The 25,360-nt window shown below is 41.7% G+C and overlaps 1 protein-coding gene across 5 annotated transcripts in view; it reads left to right on the plus strand.

Moving 5' to 3' along the window:
• dcp1b (decapping mRNA 1B) overlaps nt 1-18,725 on the plus strand; it is a 91,558-nt gene extending 72,833 nt beyond the window's left edge. For 4 of the 5 annotated variants that reach the window (XM_067999697.1, XM_067999692.1, XM_067999695.1 and 1 more), the window contains 3 exons: nt 5,278-6,141; nt 17,276-17,539; nt 18,322-18,725. In XM_067999697.1, the coding sequence (XP_067855798.1) occupies nt 5,278-6,141; nt 17,276-17,539; nt 18,322-18,402 (1,209 nt within the window). In that variant the 3' untranslated portion in view covers nt 18,403-18,725. The remainder of the gene's footprint in view (nt 1-5,277; nt 6,142-17,275; nt 17,540-18,321) is intronic. The other variant, XM_067999696.1, reaches the window with a different exon arrangement.
• The last annotated feature ends 6,635 nt before the right edge of the window (nt 18,726-25,360 follow it).

The following is a 25,360-nucleotide window of genomic DNA, read 5'->3' on the forward strand; positions in this document are numbered from 1 at the left end:
CCTGCTGTACCTGCATACTAAGTTTTTGTGTTTCTTGTACAAGAACACCCAAGTCTCTCTGAACACCAACATTTAATAGTTTCTCACCATTTAAAAAATATTCTGTTTTTCTATTCTTCCTACCGAATTGAATAACCTCACATTTCCCTCTTTATATACCTAGTTCCTGATCTTGGGTATATCTGAATCCCAGATCTCTTTAAACTTGATCTTTCTGCAGTCACTGTCTTCCCAGGATTGCTACAAATGCCATCTCCTGCATGCTGTCTGGATCATTAATGAATACTAGGTCAAGATGTGCACTGTGTTTTGTGGGTTCCTTGATACGCTGGGTCAAGAAGCAGTCGTGCATCACATTTACCAACTGTGACTCTAAACCGCTTGGGTTTTCACAGTTTATATTTGATTGATTTGGCTACAAGGTATTCTAGAAAGATCGGGAAGGAAAGAAAGGAGTTGGGGACAGTATTGATCAAAGAAACTATTATAACACTAGAAAGAGATGATGTAGTTCAGGGGTCAAAGAATCTATTTGGTTATAATTAAGGAACAATAGAGGAGCTATTACGCCACTGGGTGTACACTATAGGCCGCCAAATAATGGGAAGAAGATAGAGGAGCAAATTTGCAGGCAAATTACAGAAAGATGCAAGAACTATAGAGTAGTGATAATGGGGGACTTTAGTTATCCCAATATAGACTGGGACAGTAACAGTATAAAGAGCAAAGACAAGGAGGAGTTCCTGAAATGTGTACAGGAGAACTTTCTTGATCATTGTGTTTCCAGCCCAATGAAGAAGGAAGCAGTGCTGGATCTCGTTCTGGGGAATGAAGTGGGGCAGGTGGAGAATGTTTCAGTGGGGGAACATTTGGGGAACAGTGATCATAATATCATTAGGTTTACTATAGTTATGGAAAAGGACAATAAACAATCAAATGTAAAAACAGTTAACTGGAAGAGGGCTAATTTCAGTGAATTAAAATGGGATCTTGCCCAGGTGGATTAGAATCAAAAATTGGTAGGCAAAACAGTAATTGAACAATGGGAGGCCTTCAAGGATGAGATGGTTCGAATACAGAGTTGACGCATTCTCACGAGGGGGAAAGGAAGGGCATCCAAAGCTAGAGCTTCCTGGATGACTAAAGATATAGAGATTAAGATGAAACAGTAAAAGGAGGCTTATGACAAATGTAAGGTTCATAATACAGTAGAGAACCAAGCTGAATACAGAAAGTACAGAGGCAATCTAAAATAGGAAATAAGAGGGGCAAAGAGAAAATTTGAGAATAGATTAGCGGCTAACATAAAAGGGAATCCAAATGTCTTTTGTAAACATAAAAAGTAAAAGGGTGGTCAGAGGAAGGAAGGGTGGGACCGATTAGGGACAAAAAGGGAGACCTTCTTGTGGAGGCAGAGGGCATGGCTGAGGTACTAAATGAATACTTTGCATCAGTCTTCACTAAAAGGATGCTGCCATTGTAGCAGTAAAGGAGGAGATAGTAGCGATATTGGATAGGATAAAAATAGGTAACGTGGAGCTACTTAAAAGGTTGGCAGTACTCAAGGTTAAAAGTCACCTGGTCCAGATAGGATGCATCCTAGGTTACTGAGGGAAGTACGGGTGGAAATTGCAGAGGCTCAGGCCACAATTTTCCTTAGATATAGGGATGGCGCCAGAGGATTGGAGGATTGCAAATGTTACACCCCTGTTTAAAAAAGGGGGGAGTCATTAACCCAGCAATTACAGGCCAGTCAGCCTAACGTCAGTGGTATGGAAACTTTTAGAGACAATAATCTGGGACAAATTAATTGGCACTTGGAAAAGTTTGGGCTAATAGATGAAAGTCAGCACCTAATTGTTAAAGGAAAATCTGATTGTATTCTTTGATGAAGTAATGGAGAGAGCTGATGAGGGTAGTGTAGTTGATGATGTATATGTGGACTTTCAAAAGGCAAATCAAAATTAAAACCCATGGGATTAAAGGGACAGTGGCAGCGTGGATACAAAATTGGCTAAGGGACAGAAAGCAGAGAGTAGTTCTGAATGGTTGTTTTTCATACTGGAGGGAAGTATACAGTGGTGTTCCCCAAGGGTCAGTATTAGGACCACTGCTCTTTTTGATATATATCAATGATCTGGCCTTGGGTACAGAGGGTATAATTTCAAAGTTTGCAGATGACATGAAACTTGGAAATGTAGTGAACAATGTGGAGGATAGTAACAGACTACAGGAGGACATAGACAAACTGGTGAAATGGGCAGATACATGGCAAATGAATTTAACGCTGTGAAGTGATTTATTTTGGTAGGAAGAATGAGGAGAGGCAATATAAACTAAATGGTACAATTTAAAAGGGGGTGCAGGAACAGAGAGACATGGGGGTGTATATACACAACTTGTCCTGTCACCTTCAAAGATTTGAGAAAGCTGTTAAAAAAGCATATGGGATCCTGGGCTTTATTAACAGAGGCATAGAGTACAAAAGCAAGGAAGTTCTGATAAACCTTTATAAACCACTGGCTAGGCCGCAGCTGGAGTATTGTGTTCAATTCTGGGCACCGCACTTTAGTCAAGGCCTTAGAGAGGGTGCAGAAGAGATTTACTAGAATGGTACCAGGGTTGAGGGACTTCAGTTATGTGGAGAGACTGGAGAAGCTGGTGGTGTTCTCCTTAGAACAGAGAGGGTTAAGGGGAGATTTGATAGAGGTGCTCAAAATCTTTAAAGGTTTTGTCAGAGTAAATAAGGAGAAACTGTTTCCATTGGCAGAAGGTAGCCAGAGGACACAGATTTAAGGTGATCGGCAAAAGAGCCAGAGGCGACATAAGGAAACATTTTTTTACAAAGCGAGTTATAATGACCTGGAATGCAATGCCTGAAAAGGTGGTGGAAGCAGATGCAATAGTAACTTTCAAAAGGGAATTAGATAAATACTCAAAAGAAAAAAAATTACAGGGTTATACAGAAAGAGCAGGGGAATAGGACTAATGGATAGTGCTTTCAAAGAGTTGGCACAGGCACGATGGGCCAAATGAGCTCCTCCTGTGCTGTACCTACCACAATTGAAATCTTCCATGAAAATAACTTTACTGTTCTTGCATATTTTTGTTATGTCTCTTCACAGAGCAAGTTTTACTCTATTTTATGCTGACCTAGTGGTGTCTAGAAAATCTCTAATGATGCCTTGATTTTTTTTTTGCATTAGAGATGTCTGACCACAGTGGTTCATCTTTATGGTTCTCCCTCTCCATCAACTTCATTTACCTCCTAGGTACGTCCCTGACACACAGGGCGACATCACCACCTTTTCTGCCCAGTCTGTCTTTTCTGAATACTCTATATTCCTGAATGCTGTATTCATTTCCATCCTCAGGGTTTGGCCATGTTACTGATATTGCTGCCATAACAGCATCCAGTCGTATCTTACTTTAATGTCAGAAGCATTGGAAATATGTACAGTTTATTGCAGATTTGCGTTCTTTCTTATCCCCAGAGCCTGCCTACTTTTAGTCCCTAATAGAATATGTCTCTCTGGGTTTCTATGTCGGTACCCACCTATTGAGTACCTCCTTCCCTATGATCCATCTCCTCTGGGTTCTGGATTTCTCCCTGCGCCCCGCCCCCTCAACTATCTAGTTTAAATGATTTTCAATCATTGCCTCAGTGTACCTTACAAGTCTCTTTGCTCCTACTTAGTTTAGTTGCAGCCTGTCTCTTCTATACCAATCCTTTTCATTATGAAAATGTTCCCAGTTATTTATGAAGGCAGCATTGTTTATATCCTCCGTTTTCTTTGTGAACTCCTCCTTTCCCAAACACTGGAAGTATACCAGAGAACCGAGCAGTGGATGTAAAAGATCCCATGGCATTATTTCAAAGAAAAGCAGGGGAATTCTCCCTGATGTTTTGGCCAATATTTATCCCTCAACCAGTGTCACTAAAACAGATTATCAGGTCATTATCTCATTGCTGTTTGAGTTTTGGAGCAATCTTTGAGAATGTTGCTTTTAAGGCCCCTATGTGGTCTACCACCACTGTATCCTTTTCTGTCTCCTACAGTATCCCTTTTAACTTTTTCTCAATATGCTCTGACTGCAGGTAACCAGCTCACCATCTTTTAGGCCATGCCTTTACATCACATGTGGCTATCTACATTCTGGAGCAAAGAATCCCCTATACCTTTCTATGACCTGCAAACTATGTCTTGACCAAAGCTGTCCTCTCATTTTCCAGCTGCCTTTTCTGCTGAGACCTTGTTTCCTACTGCAGTGTTGGACAGTGCCTAGTATGTGTTTGTTAAAATGATCTCTTGGAGCTTCATAGGCTTTTCATGCTTCTTTTACCAACTTTAGTCCATCATGTTATCCCTATTTCCTTGGCTTCTCTCAGCACATGTTTCCATGTCATGACAACCCTGCCCCTCGTTGTACTGGTCACAAATTCTAATCCCTGATGATTTTCTCTCAAGGTGTAATGTTAGCTTGGTCCTTGCACAGAGCTGTGGTACTTATTTACCGTGCCTAATACTATTCACTCGTCTTCACCTTTGCTACCCATGTAAGTTCATGTACTGTGCTTTGTAAAGTCTATCTTTTAAGTTTGATTAACAGACAGTTTTTACACCTCTTCACCCATCTATTACATATGTCTTTCTCATTCCAGGGAACATCCTACAGCAAACACACCTTATTGCTTCCAAATTAATCATCCTTTTCTCAGCCACTTCCCTTTTTTGTCTTAGTCCTCCAGTTTGTCTCCTTTCACTTTTACTTTTAATATCTCGTGCACTCCGCAATTGAATTTTTTTTTTGTGGTGCCCTCTTTTCATTTTTAGTTTCCTTGGGTATTTTTTTTTAAATTTTGGGTTGTGTGTGGTGATTCTCTTTTGTCATCAAATTCTCACAGGTGTTCCCCTACATCACTGCTCCTCTTTAACAATAACTTCTCTAAGGTGCTCTCCCATCAAAACTGCCTATGCTGCACTTACTGAAAATATTCAGGTAATTGATCCCTTTTTAGTTTCTATTCCCTTTTAATTCACCTGGTTGATGTGTTTTCACATTGTTTCTGAGGCTGTAGAGAGTTTAGTTCTCTTATATTGAAGCATTTCACCATTTACTTCTACTTACAGTTTCGCTTTTGCCCAAATACTAATTACTTCTATGCAAATAGTGCCAGTAGCAATTTTTTGTTGACACTACCTTTTATTTATTTTCCATGAAATTTTATGAAGTCAATGCTCTTAGTCACAAAAGTAATTTGTTTTTTTTTTAAAGAGCACAGAATTGGGAACAAAGCATTTGAATTTGGCTGCCTTGTTTGGTACACAAGTAAAACCTGCTTCAACTGATGTGTCAAATCAGACACAGGAACCCAAGAACAAAGTTTCGAGTCGACCAGCTGTGGTACGTTCTCTGTCCTATGAGGAGCCCAGGAGACTGCCAAAGCACGAAACTTCCCAATCTGTCGAAAAACAGTTTTGTCCAGCTATTCAGAAATTAATGAGTCGTGGAGCTGATCTTCAGCCCGTGTCTGAGTTACCAGAAAATCATCTCTGTGAAAACCGAAATGAAAAAAGTGTGGAAGAATCATTAACAGGACTGTTCCATTCACAGTCTTCAATAGGAAATGTCTCCTCACAGCAAAACTCCTTGCATGAATCCAGCCCTTTATTCTCTGAGGGTGCACACAGTTTACTTCAGAAGCTACATGGTACCCAGGCACCGCTTCCTACATCATGTCCTTCTGTGGTACAGTCAGAACTTTTCTTCAATAGGTCTCAGAATGGTTCCCAGACACAGCCGATTCCTCAGTCTCATCCTGCCTATCTTGGCTCCAGCCTACAACTGCAACCTAAAATGCACCACGTTCCGTCATTAGAGCAGGCCAAGAGAACTGCTGCCTCAAATAGCTGTAGTAACCAAATACAGGTCTCTGGTATCATATCTCCTCATGAATTACTTCAGAAGCTCCAGATAGTCCAGCACGAACAGCAGCATCATGCTGGGAAAATGACTCTTGCAGCTAAGTTTTCAGCTCAGCCACCTCCTGTAGTCAATCAGTCTAATTCCTCAGTGAAACCTTTAGATTCTCGGACAGAGAAAACTGTCAGTTCAGAAAAACAGAACCTGCTTTTTCAGGTAAGAAAACGTAAATGGAAGGGATTTAAAGATTGTGCTATGGAGAATTAACCAAATGTTTTACCAGAATCATTTGTACTATGAAGACCTAAAGTAACCAGATTACTTTTTAAAAAAGAATCATAGAAAGTTACGGCACAGAAGGAAGCCATTCAGCCCATCGAGTCTGTGCTGGCCGAAAAAGAGCTTTTCAGCTTAATCCCACTTTCTAGCACTTGGTCCGTAGCCCTGTAGGTTACGGCACTTCAGGTGCACGTCCAAGTACTTTTTAAATGAGTTGAGGGTTTCTGCCTCTACCACCCTTTCAGGCAGTGAGTTCTAGACCCGCCAGGTAGTTGAAATCCCCTACTATTAATGCCCTATTGTTGTTGCATTGGAGTCTTGTGTGCTCTGAAAAAAAATTATGCTCCATTTACGCAAGTGTCCGGTGTTAATCATCCTAACTAAGTAAGTACAAAACCACTTTCAAAATTTAGCCATCTGTATATTGTTTCTATACAGCTTTACACCAATAAATGAATAAGCAGGATTTGTGTCATAAAGTATGGAACATTTGTGAACAGTGATCACAATATAATGTAAGAATGTTCAATTTTAAGAATAGAAATGGAAAAAGAAAAGTTAAGAACAAGGGTACTTGATCGGGAAAAAAACAAGTTATAGCAAAATAAAAAAGGAGCTTGTCCAGATTAAATGAAAAGAAAATTGGCAAATAGCACCTTATATCAACAATAGGAAATAGTTAAAAGGAGATGGAAAGGGTGCAAATCAAGTAAGTACCAGTAAGGGGAAAAGGAGTGCATCGAAGGCTGGGGTCCCATGATTGAATAGGGAGATTAGATCAAATTTGAAACTTCAAAAAAAAACATTTAGCACTTCACTAGGCGGATAATAAAAATGGAAGCTGGGACAAATATAAAGAATGTATTGGAAAGCTATAAAAAGGGAGATTAATAGGCTAAGATGGTACGCAAGAGAAAATTAGCAAAAAGAGGGGACATTGGTAATAAGGTAATCAGGTTAGGAGTAATTCCAACACTAAGCAATGATGGCAAGCTTATAGTTGAGAATTGGGGAATGGCAGAGATATTAAATAAATACTTTTCTACTGTTTGTACAGAAGACGTGAACATTGAGATTGCACAAGTAGGTACAAAACAGTTATTAGAGGTTATTATTCCAAGAGAATTGGTACTAAAGAAGTTACTTGATCTTAAGGTTAACAAATCACTGGGACATGATGGCTCTCATTCGATGATCCTAAGGGAAGAAATAGCAGAGGACCTGACTAATTTTCCAAAATTCTATGGAAAGGAAATTTGTGTCAGGGGATTTGAGGGTGGCAAAAGTAGCGTTGCTCCCCAAAAAGGAGATGGGGATAATCCACAAAATTATAGACCAGTTACTTTTACTTCAGTTGTTGCTAATGTATTAGAACGTGTAATATAGGATGAAATTATGAAGCACTTCGAGAAACGTGAGTTAGTCAGAGCCAGTGAGTGCAGATTTCTAAAAAGACAAGTCGTGCTTCACCATCCTTATAGAATTCTTTGAAGATATAACGGGGAAGATCAATAAAGGGAATGCGGTAGATGTGATTTATATTGATTTTTCAAAAAACATTAGAGATACCACACAATATTCCAACTGATATATATGTGCCTTTTCTTAACAGTCTGAAAAACATTTTCTTATCCCTGCCTTTTGCTTTCCACCCTTCAATATCTCTCTATCTATGTGGCCATATTCCCATTATTCTATTTTCCTTAACTTGTTCTTAGGATGTGGGCAGTGCTGACACGGCTGCATTAATTTCCTATCCCTAGTTGCTCTGAGAATGTATTAGTTAAACATAGCCTCATGAAAAATTCAGAATATTACACACAGACCAGAGATTTGACAAACTAAAACAACAAATCTAACTTATTTACACAGTTAGGTAAGAATTGTGAAGAAGTGAATTTAACTGATATACTACAAGACCCTCTGATTTAAGTTCATCAGAGCTTTTGCTAGCCCTTCACAAGCAATTAGAAAACGGGGATAAAACAAAGTCCTGAGAACTGCTCTTGCCCAAATATACTTTAGAATCTAACAAGTAATGGAGCAGCTGTGGAAAGCCTCTGCTTTGCTCTACTTACTTGATTTGTAGAAAAAAGCAGACAGATTTTAACGGTATCTATTATATATTAAAAACATTGAGTGGTCGCAAGGTTCTAAAGGTACTGTACCTGTAGGTGGCACTGCAATACCTCATCAAAAAACGCATTACCAGGCCCCAAGGTAAACATAATTGAATGGAAAAAATGTATCAAACATTGCAGTATAGATTAAGCAGAACTACTGAAATTAAATCATAGTGTCGATAGTCTGACGGCCAGTCAGAGAATGGGCTTGTCATAAAGGTGATGATTTACATCAGTATATACATGAAAACAATTTACACGTTTTAAAACATGGTTGGCATTCTACATCTGGTGCGAGAACTGTTTAAAATCCATAGTTTCCACTTGACTACAAAATATGCTGCCTTTTAATGGTACTGTGTGATCAAATTGAAGAGGTTTGTGAATCTGCAAAGCACAGATGCAGTTTCCACACCCAGCTCTACCTCACCACCACCTCTCTCGACCCTTCCATTGTCTCTCATTTGTCACACTGCTTGTCTGACATCCAGTACTGGATGAGCAAAAATTTCCTCCAGCTAAATAGTGAGAAGACTTTGGTCCCATTCCCTAGCCACTAACTCCATCCCTCTCCCTAGCCACTGCCTGAGGCTGAACCAGACCGTTTGCAACCTTGGCTTCCTATTTGACCCTGAAATGAGCTTCTGACCACATATCCGCTCCATCACCAAGACCGTCTACCTCCACCTCTGTAACATCGCCCGCCTTACGCCCCTGCCTCAGCTCATCTGCTGCTGAAACCCTCATCCATACCTTTCTTCCTTTATAGACTGGACTGTTCTAATGCTCTCCTGGCTGGCCTCTCGTCTTCCACCCTCCATAAACTTGAGTTCATCCATTACTTTGCTGCCAGTATCCTAACTCGCACCAAATCCCGTTCTCCCTTCACCCCATGCTCGCTGACCTACATTGGCTCCCGGTCCGGGCACGTCTCGATTTTAAAATTCTCATAGTTGTTTACAAATCACTCCATGGCCTCACCCCTCCCTATCTCTGTAACCCCCTCCAGCCCTACAACCCTCCGAGATCTCTGCGCTCCTCTGATTCTTGCCTCTTGCACATCCCTGATTTTAATCATTCCATTATTGGCGGCCGTGCCTTCAGTTGCCTAGGCCCTAAGCTCTGGAATTCCATCCCAAAACCTTTCCGCCTCTCTACCTCTCCTCGTTTAAGACACTTCTTAAAACCTACCACCTGTCCTAATACCTCCTTATGTGACTCGGTGTCAAATTTTGTTTGACAATGCTCCTGTGAAGCGCCTTGGCATGTTTTACTATGTTAAAGACACTATATAAATGCAAGTTGTTGTTGTTATGTATTCGGGCTTTCCTATTTCCCAGTAACACGCAATGAAATGAAACTTTGATCACTAAAGTTCAAATCATATTATACCAATAGCACTTTAGTTCAAGTCATGTGATATAATTGCAGAAGCCTATTCTCTACACTTATTGTCAGCACAAAAAAATAACCTACAACTAAATGATCTGCAACCTGTGATCTTTATCCCATTAAAGTGGTGTGCATTTCAAAGGTGCAAAACATTTCTTAGTTCATTTGAAATTTCATTAACCCCTCAAGCATTGCCTTTGTGGCTTGATACCATTTTGAATCCTCAATGAGTTGCTTTGCAACAAACACCAAGCTATATGTATCCTGGAGATACAAGTGGATCAGTTTTACATTAACAGCAATAGAATTAGAGGCATAACCACTGTTTTAGAAAAATGCCCCACAGATATACAGTTGATATGTACTTAATTAAGTGAAACATTGGAGGAGCATTGCCTGCGTCTCTTATCCGATTCCGATTCCCAATGCTCTACCTTTCCATGTTCAATTTTGAGTGATTGATTTGGCTACATCTGCTGTACCACCCAGCAGCCTAGTTGTCTTTTGCAGCCAGATATATCATCAATTCAAATTCCTTGTGCTCCTGGAGCCATCAATTACTGCAGATACCTGAATATGGAAAATTCCAAACTGCTGATTCAACTGGTTATAAATGAGGCTGCCAACTTGCAAATTCCAGCATTAAGTCCACCCTAAAAGAAACAAAAGCGTCCAGCCAAAGCCTGAGGTGGAGGCAGCTGGGCCTGAGACTGAAGTAGGGGGTACCCTGCAGGAATAAAGGTAACTAAAACGGTCAAGGAACAAATACTGTTATAAAACAGAAGTATAAAAGGACTATTAAAAATAAAGTAAAAGAAACAATTATTAAAGATTAATTAAACTGCCTGTACAGCAATGTACACAGCGTCCAAAATAAAACTGGGGAACTGAAGGCAATAATCTGTAGCAAGAAATCAGATGTAGTAGGAATAACTGAAACATGACTACATAAATGACAGGACTGGCAACTAAATATTGCAGGTTATAACATATTCAGAAAGGATAGGGAAGGAAGAAGGGGTGAAGTTGCTGTACTAATTAGAGATAACATAATGGCAGTAGAAAAAAGGGACATAACCAACAGAAGGATGGAAACAGAATCCCTGTGGATTGAAATAAAAGATAAGGGATCGATCACGCTAATAAGGGTATACTATAGACCTAATAATGGAAAGGAGGTGGAGGAAGAAATATGTAAGCAAATATGCGAAATGAGTAAAGGACATAAAATAATAATCATGACAAATTTTAACTACCCTCAAATAAACTGGCAAGAAGAGGTAGGTAAGGGGGACAGGGAATGGAGTTTTTACGATGTGTTAAGGACTCTTTTATTACCCAGTATGCAAAAAGAGAGGGCGCATAGCTGGATCTCGTAATGGGAAATGAACCAGATAAGAGAAGTAAGTGTAGGGGAACATCTAGGCAGTAGCGATCACAGCATAATAAGGTTTAAGATTAAAGATTGAGAGGGACGCAAGTAAGACAAAGACCAAAGGAATAAATTGGAAAAAAGCTGATTTTAAGGGATGAGAATGGAACTAGGGAAAATAAACTGGAAAAATTTACTGACAAAGAAAGAAATAGAACAGCAGTGGGAAACATTTAAAGCAGTGATCTGTAGAGTCCAGGAGAAATATATCCCACTAAAAAGCAAGAACAAACTAGTCATTATTGACACACCATGGATGAATAAAGAAATGAGGGCAAAATTGAAACGAAAGAGAAAGGCATACACTAAGTACATAGACAACAAAGGAGAGGATGACAAAAGGGAATATGAAAAGGTTAGGAAAGAAGTCAAAAAAACAATTTGGAAGGCAAAGAGAAACTACAAAATTAAATTATCAAGGAATATAAAAAGAAATAGTAAAGTATTCTACAGACACATAAATAACAAAATAAAAATCAGGATAGGATTAGGGCCATTAAGGGATACACATGATAAACTCGCAGGTAATGACAGCAAAATGACAAATATTAAATAGTTACTTTGCCTCAGTATTTAATAGGGAAACTAAGATGGTGGGCATGACATAAGAAGAGATCCAAAAAGATATAAAGACATTTAAGATAGAAAGGGGGGAGATAATTGATAAACTAACCAAACTTAGAGAGGATAAAGCCTCTGGTCCAGATGGATTGCATCTGCGCATATTAAGAGACGTTAGGGACAAGATAGCAGAGGCACTATAACACGTATATAAAAGTTCATTAGAAAAGGGAATAGTGTCAGAGGACTGGCGGACAGCTAATGTGATTCCTATATTTAAAAGGGAGAGAGAACAAGTCCAGGGAACTATAGACCAATTAGCTTAACATTGATGGTAGGAAAGATAATGGCATCCTTACTCAAAGATGAAATAGAAAAACATCTAGAAACCGAAAATATAATAAAGAATAGTCAGCACGGATTTCAAAAGGGAAGGTCATGCTTGACCAACCTTATTGAATTCTTTGAAGAAGTAACAGAAAGGGTAGACAAGGGTATTGCAGTAGATGTAACATATTTGGATTTTCAAAAGGCCTTCGATAAGATACCACAGAGTAGACTCATGACTAAGGTCAGAGCATATGGAGTCAAGGGGACAGGTAGCAGAATGGAGAGCAGGCTGGCTACAAAACAGAAGTAGGGGTTAAAGGTGTTCCACAAGGATCGATACTGGGACCACTGTTGTTCACCATTTACATAAACGACTGGGAATGGGAAGTACAATTTTAAAATTTGTGGCCGACACCAAATTGGGGGGTATAGTTAATACCGAGGAGGACTGCGACAAAATACAAGATGACATTAGTAAACTTGCAGAATGGGCGTGTAATTGGCAAATTAATTTCAATATAGAAAAGTGTGAGGTGGTACATTTTGGTAGGAAGTATAAGGAGGCCATATGCTCCTCGGAAAATAAGAATTTAAATGGGGTAGAGGAACAGAAGGTTCTGAGGGTATAGATATACAAATCATTTAAAGTAGCAACGCAGGTTAATAAGGCCATTTTTTTACAAAAGCAAATCATGCACTAGGATTCATTTCTAGAAGAATAGAATTGAAAAGCAGAGAAATTATGTTAAACTTGTATAGGACATTGGTTAGACCACACTTGAAGTACTGTGAACAGTTCTGGTCTCCATATTATAAAAAGGATATAGAGGCACTGGAGGAGGTGCAAAAAAGATTTACTAGGATGGAACCAGAATTGAGAGATTATACCTATCAGGAAAGAAAGATCAGGCTGGGGCTCTTTTCTTTAGAAAAGGGAAGACTGAGGGGTGACCTGATAGAGGTCTTTAAGATTATGAAAGGATTTGATAGGGTAGACGTAGAGAAGATGTTTCCACTTGTGGAGGGGATCAGAACTAGGAGCCATAAAGATAAGAAAGTCACTAATAAATCCAATAGGGAATTCAGGAGAAACTTTTTTACCCAGAGAGTGGTTAGAATGTGGAACTCGCTAACACAAGGAGTAGTTGAGGCAAAAACATAGGTGCATTTAAGGGGAAGCTAGATAAACACATGAGGGAGAAAGGAATAGAAGGATATGCTGAAGTAGGGAAGGAGGAAGCTCCTGTGGAGCATAAGCACCGCCGTGGACCTGTTGGGCCAAATGGCCTGTTTCTGTGCTGTACATTCTCTGTAATTTGAGGCGGTCAGAATGCAAAACCAGCTCTGGTCTCTGTCTAGGGGAATGAAGCGTAGATCTAACAACACACTAACCAGCCCTAAACCTTTGAGGCTTGTGGGAAACTAAAAATAGAAAATGCTTAATGTAACCTATTGTAATTTGTAAATATTGTGTATTTTTTACTGTTCATATAGTTGGTATTAAATATGTATGCTGGCTATGCTTTTTACATTTACTGCAGCAAGTGATCACAAAGATCTAGAGAAATAACTACACATCATAGCAATTTGTGACATTTGATCAGAGGGCAAATCTGAACCAACTCAATTGGGTGTATCACTTCACCGTAAACCTAAATCAGCCATTCTTGCTTTTGAGCTAAATGGTGCACCTTCAGTAGTGCATTCACACTGAATTACAGTTGAACCGTCAAAATGAAGGGTTGCTACAAAGTTGTTATTTTTTTATCATTTTCAATATTGTGTTATGATGTAGATTCCTCATTTCCACTCTTTCATTTGGTAGTAAGAAATCTAAGCTTCCCTAAAAGCTCAGCTGATTGAGATACTGAGTCACGCAGATGAGGAAGGTTCCCAGTTCAATCCATGGTCTGTCAGGAGTTAATTGATCTCAGCTGGAAAAGTGGTAGGGACACTACAGTTGGCATCTTGATCCTGGGTTAAAGAGGTGGAAAATCAGCCATGATTCCTGCTCATGATGGCAGTCTTGCAAATATGCTGAAAATGCATGTGTAGACATTGGTTGAGGACTGGTTTGGCATCAGTTGTGATGTCTTCTGCAGTCAAATAATCTGCTGACATCCACCGTTGGCTTTACACATGCTATCTAGCTGACTAGTGCCTATGAAATGATACTTCATTATCTAATGAATGCATTCAGGAAAAGTGAAGGGAAAGGAGATAAGTGGTAGAAAAGGAGAAAATAAAATTAAACTTTGGTGAAAAATAAGGACAGTGAGAAATAAATTTTCTATTGCAAAACTTTTAAACCCTGAGGGCGCTAAATTGGGCCGTGTAGCGTCCGTTGTTTCGGCGCAACACGGCTTCTCCGACATCCAGGATGGCATCTTGGATGCGCGCGCACGTTTCCAGCGTGACGTGCGCAGACGCCATCTTGGTACAGGAGTTTGCGCAGGCGCAGATAACAAACGCTGGAATCATGTAAAGTAGGGAGAAAATGGCTTCAATCAGTGTGCAAAGCAGATTTAAAGTGATAAACACCATTTTGAGACTTAACGCTCAACTCAACACACAGTCTTAACCCCGACCATCTGAACGTGTCTTAGAGTGCCTGGAGGACCCCCCAACAGCGCTATTTAAAGGGACCATGCAGGATTTACAGGTTAGTGGCTGGATTATTGCTTCTGGCTGCCAAGACATTTGTAACTATTTTTGGAGGTCTCCTAGACTTGAATACTAGGATGCAGGGACACATTTAGAGACAGGATGTACAGGAATGAAGTTAGGAAGTGCTTCCACATTCAAAGGTGGGAGACGTTTGGAACGCTCTTCTGCAGACGGCAGTTGATGCTAGCTCACTTGTGAATGTTAAATCTGAGATTGATAGATTTCTGTGAACCAACGGTATTAAGGGATATGGGGTGCTATATGGAGTTAGGTCGCAGGTCCACTCTGATCTCATTGAATGGTGGAACAGGCTCCGGGGGCTAAAGGCCACGGCCGCTTGCTGCCTCCTGATATGTGCTACCTTCTCCTGCAAGAAAGCGGGAAGTGTGTCTGGGTGATGTGCCTGTCAGTGTGTGTGGCCTGTGAGTTGTGGGTGGGCGGCTTGAAACAGTGGTAATGTGTAAGGGTGAGAGGAAGCATCTGGTTGGAAGAGTTGAGTACTGATGGAAAGAGTGAGTTTGTTGGTATGTGGGTGATGGGGCGGGGCGTAGTGTGTGGTGCAGTTGGTAGGAGATGCCACTTGACGGTTGACCTCACTCCCCTTGACCACTCATGTCAAAGCATTGAACTTCTTCCTGCACTGCCTCCATGTTCATAATGCTGTGCACTTGGCATTGACTTCGTCCCCCGCTGCCTCCCACTGCCTTTTGTATATGTATCTGGCGTGCCTCTTGCCCCACCCCGCGTATATATGATGTCCACCTCTTGCACCAAGGTCTCTAGTGCATTAGCAGAGAACCTTGGTGCATGCACTCTCGCAGGCCTGGTACCAACTCAGATTGGCAGATTGACTAGGTCTGGCGTGCAGATTGGAGGATGTGGGTTGAGTAATGCGCAACCTTTATTCAATGTTTTAACATAACTCATCAGTGTGTAAACATAGGGATGGGACCTGCATCTGTGTTTTACATGTGCAATGTCTGATCTCCGTGCAGACAGTAGACTGTTATTTTCATCAAATAACAGGTACCAGCTACCTTTCAGAGATTTCTAAGAAACATCCTCCCTTTAAGAGATGGCGCTCCCCCTGGTGGTGGACAGTGCAAATTGCATTGATTCCACGTGCAAGGCCTGGAACGAACGCTGATTGCAGGTAAGTCCTCGGGTGGGCCAAAACATGTGACCTGCCTGTGCAGGGGTCATTGGGCGCGGGGTAATAGCACATCATGCTACCTGCACCCAAAAATGGCCCCTAGCCAATTTTTCCCCCGAAGTGTTTATAGGTGCTAGCTTGACACCAGTAACTGCTTAAAGCAACATGAAGCCAATAGACCTGAACAATACTGTTTTCTCCATGCGTGTCTCTGGTCAGGTAAAGCAGAACTATTGTTCTCCAAATGTCAGTTAAATTTTAAAGTTAGCACAGACACAAGACAGTGAATATTCAAAAGGAGAAATATTATGTTTTTAAAACATACTTTTGGAAAGACAAAACCATGCCAGTATATTACCACCAATCCCATATGCTTTAATTTTGCACACTAACCTCTTATGTGGGACTTTATTAAAGGCCTTCTGAAAATCCAAATACACCACATCCACTGGTTCTCCCTTACCTATTCTACCAGTTACATCCTCAAAAGACTCCAGTAGGTTTGTCAAACATGATTTCCCTTTCATAAATCCATGTTGACTTTGTCTAATCCCATTGATATTTTCTAAGTGCCCTGTTATCACATCCCTTATAATAGACTCTAGCATTTTCCCTACTACTGATGTTAGGCTAACTGGTCTGTAGTTCCCTGTTTTCTCTCTCCCTCCTTTTTAAATAGTGGGGTTACATTTGCCATCCTCCAATCTGCAGGAACTATTCCATAATCTATAGAATTTTGGAAGATGACAACCAATGCATCCACTATTTGGTTGGTTGACAGGCAACAGAGTAAAAGTAAATGGGTGTTGCTCAGATTGGAGAAGGTTTGGAGCTGGTGTACCCTAGGGGTCAGTGATGGTTCCATTTTTGCCATTGGTATATATAGATGATCTGAACTTGGGTATAGGGAGCACAATCTTAAAATTTGCTGATGACACAAAAATAGAGAATTTGGCCAACAGTGAGTAGGACTGTAAAAGTCTGGTCCTAGAAATCTGAACGTTTCCCTCCTATACACACTCTCCAGCCAAGCATTCACCTCCTTTATCTCACTCTATTCTGAGTAGCACATGGCACTGGAAATAATCCGTAGATCATCACCCACGTGGTCTTATTCTTTTAATCTCCTCCTAATTCCTGAAACTGAATGGCACATTCCATTGCTTTATCCAAACAGGACCTGGAAAGATTAGTGGGAGTCACAAGGAAAATTAAACCAGGAGAAAACAGAAAGAAGAAAAACTTTAAAAACAGGGAAGAACTAAATAGAAGTTACTTTTCAGAAAGACAGTACAAGATAAAGTGACATATTATTAGAAACTCCTAATTTAAGTAGTAGTGATCTATTAATAGTTTTTATTTACAATTTTACTTTTGTGTATCTTTTAGCTATTTGTTTTCTTTCCTGACTAGGTAATTTCCCCACAACGCATTCCAGCTACAGTGGTGCCATCCCTATTGATGTCGCCCATGGTGTTCGCCCAATCTGCAGTGGGAAAGCCAAAGACGGTAGAAGCAGGTCCCATACCTTTACCACAGACAGACACCACTCCAGCTCCTAAAGGACAGCTGCAGTGTTGTCTGCATCCACATGCACAGGCGGCAGAGCTGACTAGTAAAACACCAAATGTGCTTACCAAAGCTCAGCTACAGGAAACCCTTTTGTACCTTTTGCAGGTATAAGTTTTACAAGTTAATTTAGGACTTTCTGGTGGAAGAATTGCTCTGGTCATTGCAAGTAGTGACCGTGCAAATGAATTCAGAAAGAATATGTTCACTATGTCTCTACACACAGAAACCAGAGCAATTCTTTCTCTTCTGTCATTGGATAAAAATTTAAAATTAATGTGTAAAGCAAACATCCTTTTTAAATTCAAATGCCATTCTACATCTCCATTTGAGTCTACACTTGTCCAGTTAATGGGAATGGTTTTTAGATTGCTCGAGCACCAATCTGAGTTCAAATATAAAATAGTTCATTTAGAAAACACAATTCAGCTGAGGTTGTTGCTTTGACTCAGCAGTTCTTGTTCAGTAATAATTGATCCATTGTTTGATTCTCAAATGAAAATAGTTTTCAAGTAAATTCAATGGTAAGAATTTTATTTTCTTGAAGTTAAAAATACTGTGTAACCCTTGGGGATGAATACTGATTGTGTGTCAGAACCCACATGATTGCAGGTGTAGATTTTGACAAACCTAACAGTTCCAGTAAATACAACCCTTTTTCCATGTTCATCTAATGAAATCTTCTGTTAAAGATGAGGCAATAACTCAATTTCTTGGGCATTCATGAGATGTGTTAACCGATTGGGACCAGTATTTCTAGTGTTACCTGGTTGTGTAGTGTGTGGTGGTCCTGTTAAAATACTTTTACAGCAATTTAATTTGTACCTTTCTTTAAACATTCAATTTTGAATGTTCTCTGACACTTGTATTTTTGTTATTTTGAATTTCAGAATGATCCCAACTTTGTGAATGTCATTTATGAAGCCTATCTCACAGGCCAGGCAAGCACTGCAGCAGAGAAGAAAACCTGAAAGTTTGGATACAAGATGTAAAAGTAGATATATTTTAGTGAAGATAATCAGATGGTACACACTGCTAAAATAATTCTTTTGTTTTATTTTCTAAGAGTCTTTTATTTTTGAAATTGTGTTGGCTTTGCTTGGAACTGCTTAAATGACTACCTTTCACACTGGATAATTTTTACTGCTTATTTTAAGCACTGTTTTAAGATAAAGATAATTTAAAAGGGAATTGAGATTTCTGAAGAATCAATTTTATCTGAAGACCACTTTTAATTCATGGGAGATTAATATTGTATTTTTTCATTGATTCAGCAAATAAAAATGCAATACCAGTCTGTCGTTGTGAACCTTCAACAGCTTGCCACCAATGTACACATACATACGTTGGTAAAGCGAAACTCGCTTTTACTTGCCTGACGAGAAATTTTAACAATATCTATTAGTTATCTCTTTTTTTTCCCCCCCCCACAACCCAGATTATACAGAAGTATATCCTGTATAGGATCTTCATATAGGCAACCTGCACACTGTTCGAATAACGCCTAACTTGATTGATTCTGGGGGAAACCATGCGCTAAACAGACACACCTGTCCTGTCATTGTAAATATGTGGACCTGCACATGGTTTCCTACTCCTGTGATATATAAAGCCTCAGGACGTGTACCATTGCACCAATTCATTTTCTCCAGGTAAAATGATTGCATTTTCCGCTTCTCAGATTACATCTTTCATTGTATTGGAATGAGCCTTTAGTCTCTCCATAAAAGTAGGTTGATTAGCTAGTCTTTATTGTTTTCACCGGTGCATTCTGTTTCAAAACGTGCAAGTCTGCGTTTTCTTTTTCAGGCTTGTCCTAGGACTCTGGTCACCAGCATTGATCCCCACCAGCCAATGAATCTTTAGAACAAACACCTTGGGGGTTTCTAGCTGATCAGGCTTGATATCGTAGGGTGTGTGGGCCTCCGTCGGCCCAGAAGCTGCTTCTAACTGTAGTGGGACAGTGCCTCAGTTTATGTATCTTTCTGAATCTCATTTGCTTCTGGTAGATTAACGACATTAGTCCCATGATCCCAGGTCATCCGCCCTGGACATCTCCCCCAAAGATGCCCATTGTTCCATACACCTTTATCCATTCTATGTTGTTAACCGTTGCCCATTCTATCTATCTTATGGGGGAAGATCATGCCTTTATCTTTGTGTATTTTGATTGTTCGTCTGCAGCCATTTAAGATGTCTCAAACTGTATATGCCAATCATGATGGTTATTTAATTAACTGAACAAAGCTCCTGCAATTAACCTAACAGGATTGGTCTGTGTACAGGTACTGAGTCTTTGATTATGCCTTGGGACGTTTTGTTATCTGTTTCTGACAATTGGTCTTCTTTGTATCTGTTCCACAGTTTTTATTGTCTTTGCAATATTCCGAATCACTTTGCCCGATGTCAGGCATATCATTTCCTGTGGGATGCTGGCTCCCTTTGTATTCTCACAGACGTAAAGTCTGCCCACAGCCTTGCTTTTTAGCCAAGCGCCTAAAGCTTTGCAGGATGGGATACATGACTGTGATTTGGTCTAGAGATTGTATTTCTTACAAAATGCTGTTACCAAAGCTTGACATCATTCCCTGCCACATCTGCCTCATGTTTTCCAGAGACGTCAGTAAAGAGCAACTGCTCTGTGTGTCCCCTGTGACTGAGAACAAAATAGAGAAACGGAAAGAGATATCCTTAGAAAAAGGGAAAGGTATCGCTGATCTCACTAATTTGGCTACTCCCAGTTGGTCATCGTAGAATACTCTCCACTAGGCACATATGTGGCACTAGTCAGAGCTGAGGACAGATGGGTTTGTTAAGTACCAAATATGACGTAAGCCAATCCCTCCTTTTGGTTCAGTAGTTTGGAGCCACCCTTGTAAGGGACTGACCAATAAAAAATTCTGTTCACACCCCGTAAGGTTTTGTGGAGGCTATTCCAGCAACTTGGCACCTCTTAGACTGCAAATAATAGCCACTAGAAAATAGTTGTATACGAAAAAATATTTTGCGACGTAATCAAGGGCTACATATATTCATGCTTTTCTCCCCCCTCCCCCAGCAGACATTGACAGAGCAAGCTACCGAGAGAGAATAGGTAAAGTCTGCAGCCATTCTGGTACACTCTTGCCTTAAGTCCGGCGGGAGTGTGGCAGAAGGCCTCAAATTAGGCGAGGACCTGGATATATCAAGTCCTGGCCTTATAATGTAGTATGCAAATGGTCTTGTAACAACGGAGCCTCTGCCTGTCCCAAACAAACGCCTTGTTATAGGTGTGGGTGGGGACTCACTCATCCTTCGTACGGCTTGGAATTGGTGGGACTTTGTGCCAAGTAAGAGCGGGTATACTGACTTGCTGACTGATGGAAGTGAGCCCCACCTAAAGGTCCAGGCCCAAATTGTGGCTTGGATTCTTCCATGAGCGACCAATAACCAAAAGCAAACCGCAACTCCCCACAAGCGCAGTGTGTGACTTTATACGCACACTATCTGATAATGTAGCATTGCCCAAGGGTCAGATTGAAACTTGCATTATTGTGAAATTTCATATTGCAGTGGATGTGGTTGAGTGACACCTTTTTTTCCCCTAGCATTCCCTCAATAATTGAGTAAGAAATACAGCATAAGAAAAACATTCGAGTTTTGAGATTTGATGAGCATTTAGATGGCTTTGTAAACCAATCCTAAAGAGACATATTTTACTACAAAGCTGACATGAAAGACAACCCAGTTGATGTAGTCGCAGCCGACTGTCATTCTTTCCTCTGTTTACATTTCTTGTCTTCTTTGGCAATCCTAGCTAGTTCAAAACCTTTAACTCCCTGCCTGCATATGAATCACCACAGTTTGCAGTCTTTGATGGTCTCCTCCCACGTATTGATGTCAATACCGCATTTCTTCAGGTTGGATTTCAAACTATCTTTATATCTCTTTTTCTGGCCACCAACATTTCTTTGGCCGGATCGGTGTTCCGAATAAAGTAGTTGTTTTGTGAATCTGGAGTCATCCATTTAGCATATGTGAAGTTGGGCTTTGATAACCATAGCTTCAATACTGGCACAACATGGCCATGAATTTTTTCATAAAATAGGGCACCCAAAATTGGACACAATGGGCTCGATTTTCGCACCCGCGATTGGGTGCATTCGTGGCGGGGCTGCGAAAATCGGGGATTCCCGGGGCGGGTCGGGAGCCCGGCTCCAACCCGCCCACTTCCGGGTTTCCTACTGACGCGCTCACATGCGCGTGCAGCCCCCGCATGTGGGACTCCCGCTGGCAATTAAAGCCGGCGGGGTGCCACTTAAAGTACTTGAACAGGTACTTCAGGTTGTTTACAGACCTGATTGACCTGTTATTTTAGCAGGGATGGGATTTTGCAACTTACTGAGACTGTTTCCCGTACTGGGGGAAACACTTCCAGTTCAAATGGACGTGTTGCAGCCAGCAGCCTGTGGCAGCTGCAAAGGTCCATTTGACAGGTGTGGGGGGAGACCCTCACTCATTGCAGGAGGCCACTCTCACTTCGGACAAAGTTTGGCCTCCACCACCTTCCTCCGAACAACAAAATTCACCAACTTGCACACTTACCCCGGTGTCCAGACACATTTACCTACCTTGTGGACCCCCTCAGATGTACATCTTCCGGATGGGGGCCGCCGTAGCTGCAGTCATGACCTCCTCGGAGGGCGAACAGCATCACCAGCCACGCCGTCCACCTCTGACACGTGGAGCTCCACAACACAGTGCTGTGACATATCCACCGGCACAGCAGGAGGGAGGGCAACCGCAGAGAGAGATGCGTCACAGAGGGCACTGCCCTCGCCACAGGGTCCACAGACCGAGGTTGAGTGGTAGTGGTGGGATGAGTGCAGGTAAGATGAGGATGAGGTTTGAGTGGGTGTGAGGAGTGATTTGACAGAGTAGTGTTGGCAGTGCAGAAGGGGATGTGGGGTGGGGGCGGTGATGTGGCAGACGGAGTGTGGGGGAATGAGTAAGTGTACTCACTTTAGCTGACCTTAGGTCATTGCAGCTCCTCCTGCACTGTATGCAGGTGGGCGATATGTTGGTGGTGCAGATGACCTCCTCTGCTACCTCGAGCCAGGCCTTCTTGGTGGCAGAGGCAGGCCGCTTCCTCCTGCCCGCCGGGGGGAAGATCTCTGTCCTCCCCCTCCTCCTCACCCCATCCAATAAGAGCTGGAGTGAGGCATCATTAAACCTGGGAGCAGCCTTCCCCCAGGGCTGCTCCGTGCTGTAATTTTTCCTATTTCTTGCAGCATCAGTCAGTGGAGGACTGCCCCTTTAAATAGGGCTCATCCAGCTGACAGACCTTACTGCGCATGCGCAGTCCGCCCGCTGTGCAGCTTAGCAGCGGGGAACCCGGAAGAACAGGTAAGTGGATCCAATCAGCCTGCGATTGCGCGCGGAGCAGACTGGTTTCACCGGGCGGGTTACCCACGCGCCCAATCTACCCCCTGCCGCGAACCCGTCGCCATGGTAATATTGGGCTCAATGTTCTAACTGAGGCCTAACTAATAGCTTTTATACTCTCCACCCCTATTTATAAAACCTGGGATCCCATATACTTTGTTTAACCACTTTATGAGCTTGTCCTCTCACTTTTAATCATTTTGTCTGAATGCCTTCTATTCCTCTACTCTTCTATTCCTTTTAAAGTCTTACCATCAGGGCTCAGTGCCTTTTCCACTTTGAGTTCCACCAACTTTTTCTAGTACTATTTGTCTATAATTTCTCTACGTCTTGTATCCTTTTATTCCCATTACTATACTCATTTGTGAAAACAAATGCAATGTGCTCATTTAGTATCTCTGTCATGACTTTGTCCTCTGTATGAAGATTTCTTTTTTCATGTTTGACCGGCCTTATCCTTTCTTTATTCTTTTACTTTTTTCATGTGTTTATAAATTCCTTTACTATTTCCCTTTATGCTAGCTACTAGTCTTTCTTCACAGCCTCTGTTGCAAGTTTCAGGTCTACCTTAGATATTCTCTTGTATTCAGTGGTGCTGGTTACTCCCATAAGTGCTCCTGTACCTATTGTTCCAGGGTGTGTACTGTCCAATATCTGATCATACAATAGCATAACCTGGAGCATAACAATAATAGTCCCTTGTGATCTGAATTGAATATCTTTGATACGTGTCTTCACATGCTGTTCTCCAATCTTTCAGTAGGCAGTCTAAAAACACTTTAGTGAGATATAGTCAGATATGATTCATTTTACAGACAGCAAATGAATTTACAGTAATAATCATGTAGCCCAGTGGTTATGGTACAGGACTAGCAATCCAGAGGTTGAGTTGTGAAATCAAATTCAATCATTCTGGTAATTTGTAGCTTCATATCTGAAAAATAACCATGAAAGCTTGCAGATTGTCATAAAAACCAAACTGGTTCACTGATGCCCTTCAGGGAATGGAGCCTGCCACCCCTACCCTACATGTGACTAGTCCCATGCTATATGGTTGACTCTTAATGCTCTCTGACGTGACCTAGCAAGTTCAATAAGAAGAAAATCAAACAGTCTTATCAGCAACGACCCAACCATTGTATCAGGATAAGATTAAGGCAATCGCAGCTGAATCAACCCTGCAAAGTCCTCCTTACTAACATCTGGGGGTTTGTGCTCAGATTTGGAGAGTTGTCCTACAGACTAGTTAAGCAATAGCTTGCTAGTCGTACTCACAGAATCATATCGGTCACCCAACATTCCATACTCCTCCATCATCATCCCTCGGTATCCTCTGTCCCAGAGGCTGAATAGACCCACCAAGGTGGGGGCACAGTGATGTACAGTCGGTTGGGAGTGGCCCTGATAGTCCTCAACATTGACAGCACCCAATGAAATCTCAGCCATGAAACCCCATGAAAACAAGACCATGGAAACCTCCTGCTGATCACCACCTATCACCCTCCTTCAACTGATGTTGAACATCACTTGGAGGAAGCTCTGAGGCAAGCAGCATTGCAGAATGGACTGGGGGGGTGGGGTGCGGAATTCAATGCGTACCATCAAAAGTGGCTCGATATTACTACCACTGACCAAACTGGCCAAGCCTTAAAGGACACAGGCACCACCAGGCCAGGGGGGCAGTTAAAATGGAATGGGTGACTTACCCACTCTTTTCCCGCCCCCCCCATCTGACTGACTACAATTTTAAATTGCAGAGGGCAAGGACACCTGCTCAAGCCGGCGGGGTCCACTTTAAATATGTAGATCAGATTCTGATGACATCATTGCTGCCCGATCTGCTATTTTAATTAGAGGCCTGTGTGGGGGAGCAGTGGTTGCTTCCCTGCCAAGCTAAACTTGCCGGGAACTGGATCGAGAGCCGAAATAGTAAGGCAAGTTTTTAAAAAAAAAATTAAAATTTCCTTACATGGGAAGGGCAGGAGTGCTCCTTCTGGCTTGACAAGGAAACCATGGGCCTCCCTTGCCCCGCTGGGGCTTCCTCCTCCTGCCCGGGTCATGTCTGGAGTCCCACCCGATCCACTTACTTGACGGCTGGGGGCCATTCCTGCGGGCCTCTGGCCGCCCATATTCCCGCTCCCATCTGCCGGCCAAACAGTAATTTCTGCCAGGTTTCAACGGGAGTCAGAACCTGGATATTAAAATGAGGCCTGGGAGTTATAATCTCAACAGGCAACATGCGAGCTTGTTGCTCGCCCAGGCCCCTTGGATGAACCGATTTCGCCCTGACTTAAAAGTGGGGCCGTTGTTGCTAAATTCGGCCTGTGTCAGATGGTGAGGAAACCAACATAAGGAAGTAACCTACTCGACCTCATCTTCAAGCTCCATGTCACAGAGGTATCTGTCCACTATAGCATTAGCAGGTGACTGCTGCGCAGTGCTGGTGAAGGCAAAAGTCTCGTCTACACTATGAGGGCATCATCCATCATGTCTGTACTAAGTGGG

This window comes from Heptranchias perlo, chromosome 18 (genome assembly GCF_035084215.1).
Source record: "Heptranchias perlo isolate sHepPer1 chromosome 18, sHepPer1.hap1, whole genome shotgun sequence".
In the NCBI taxonomy this organism is placed as follows: domain Eukaryota; kingdom Metazoa; phylum Chordata; class Chondrichthyes; order Hexanchiformes; family Hexanchidae; genus Heptranchias; species Heptranchias perlo.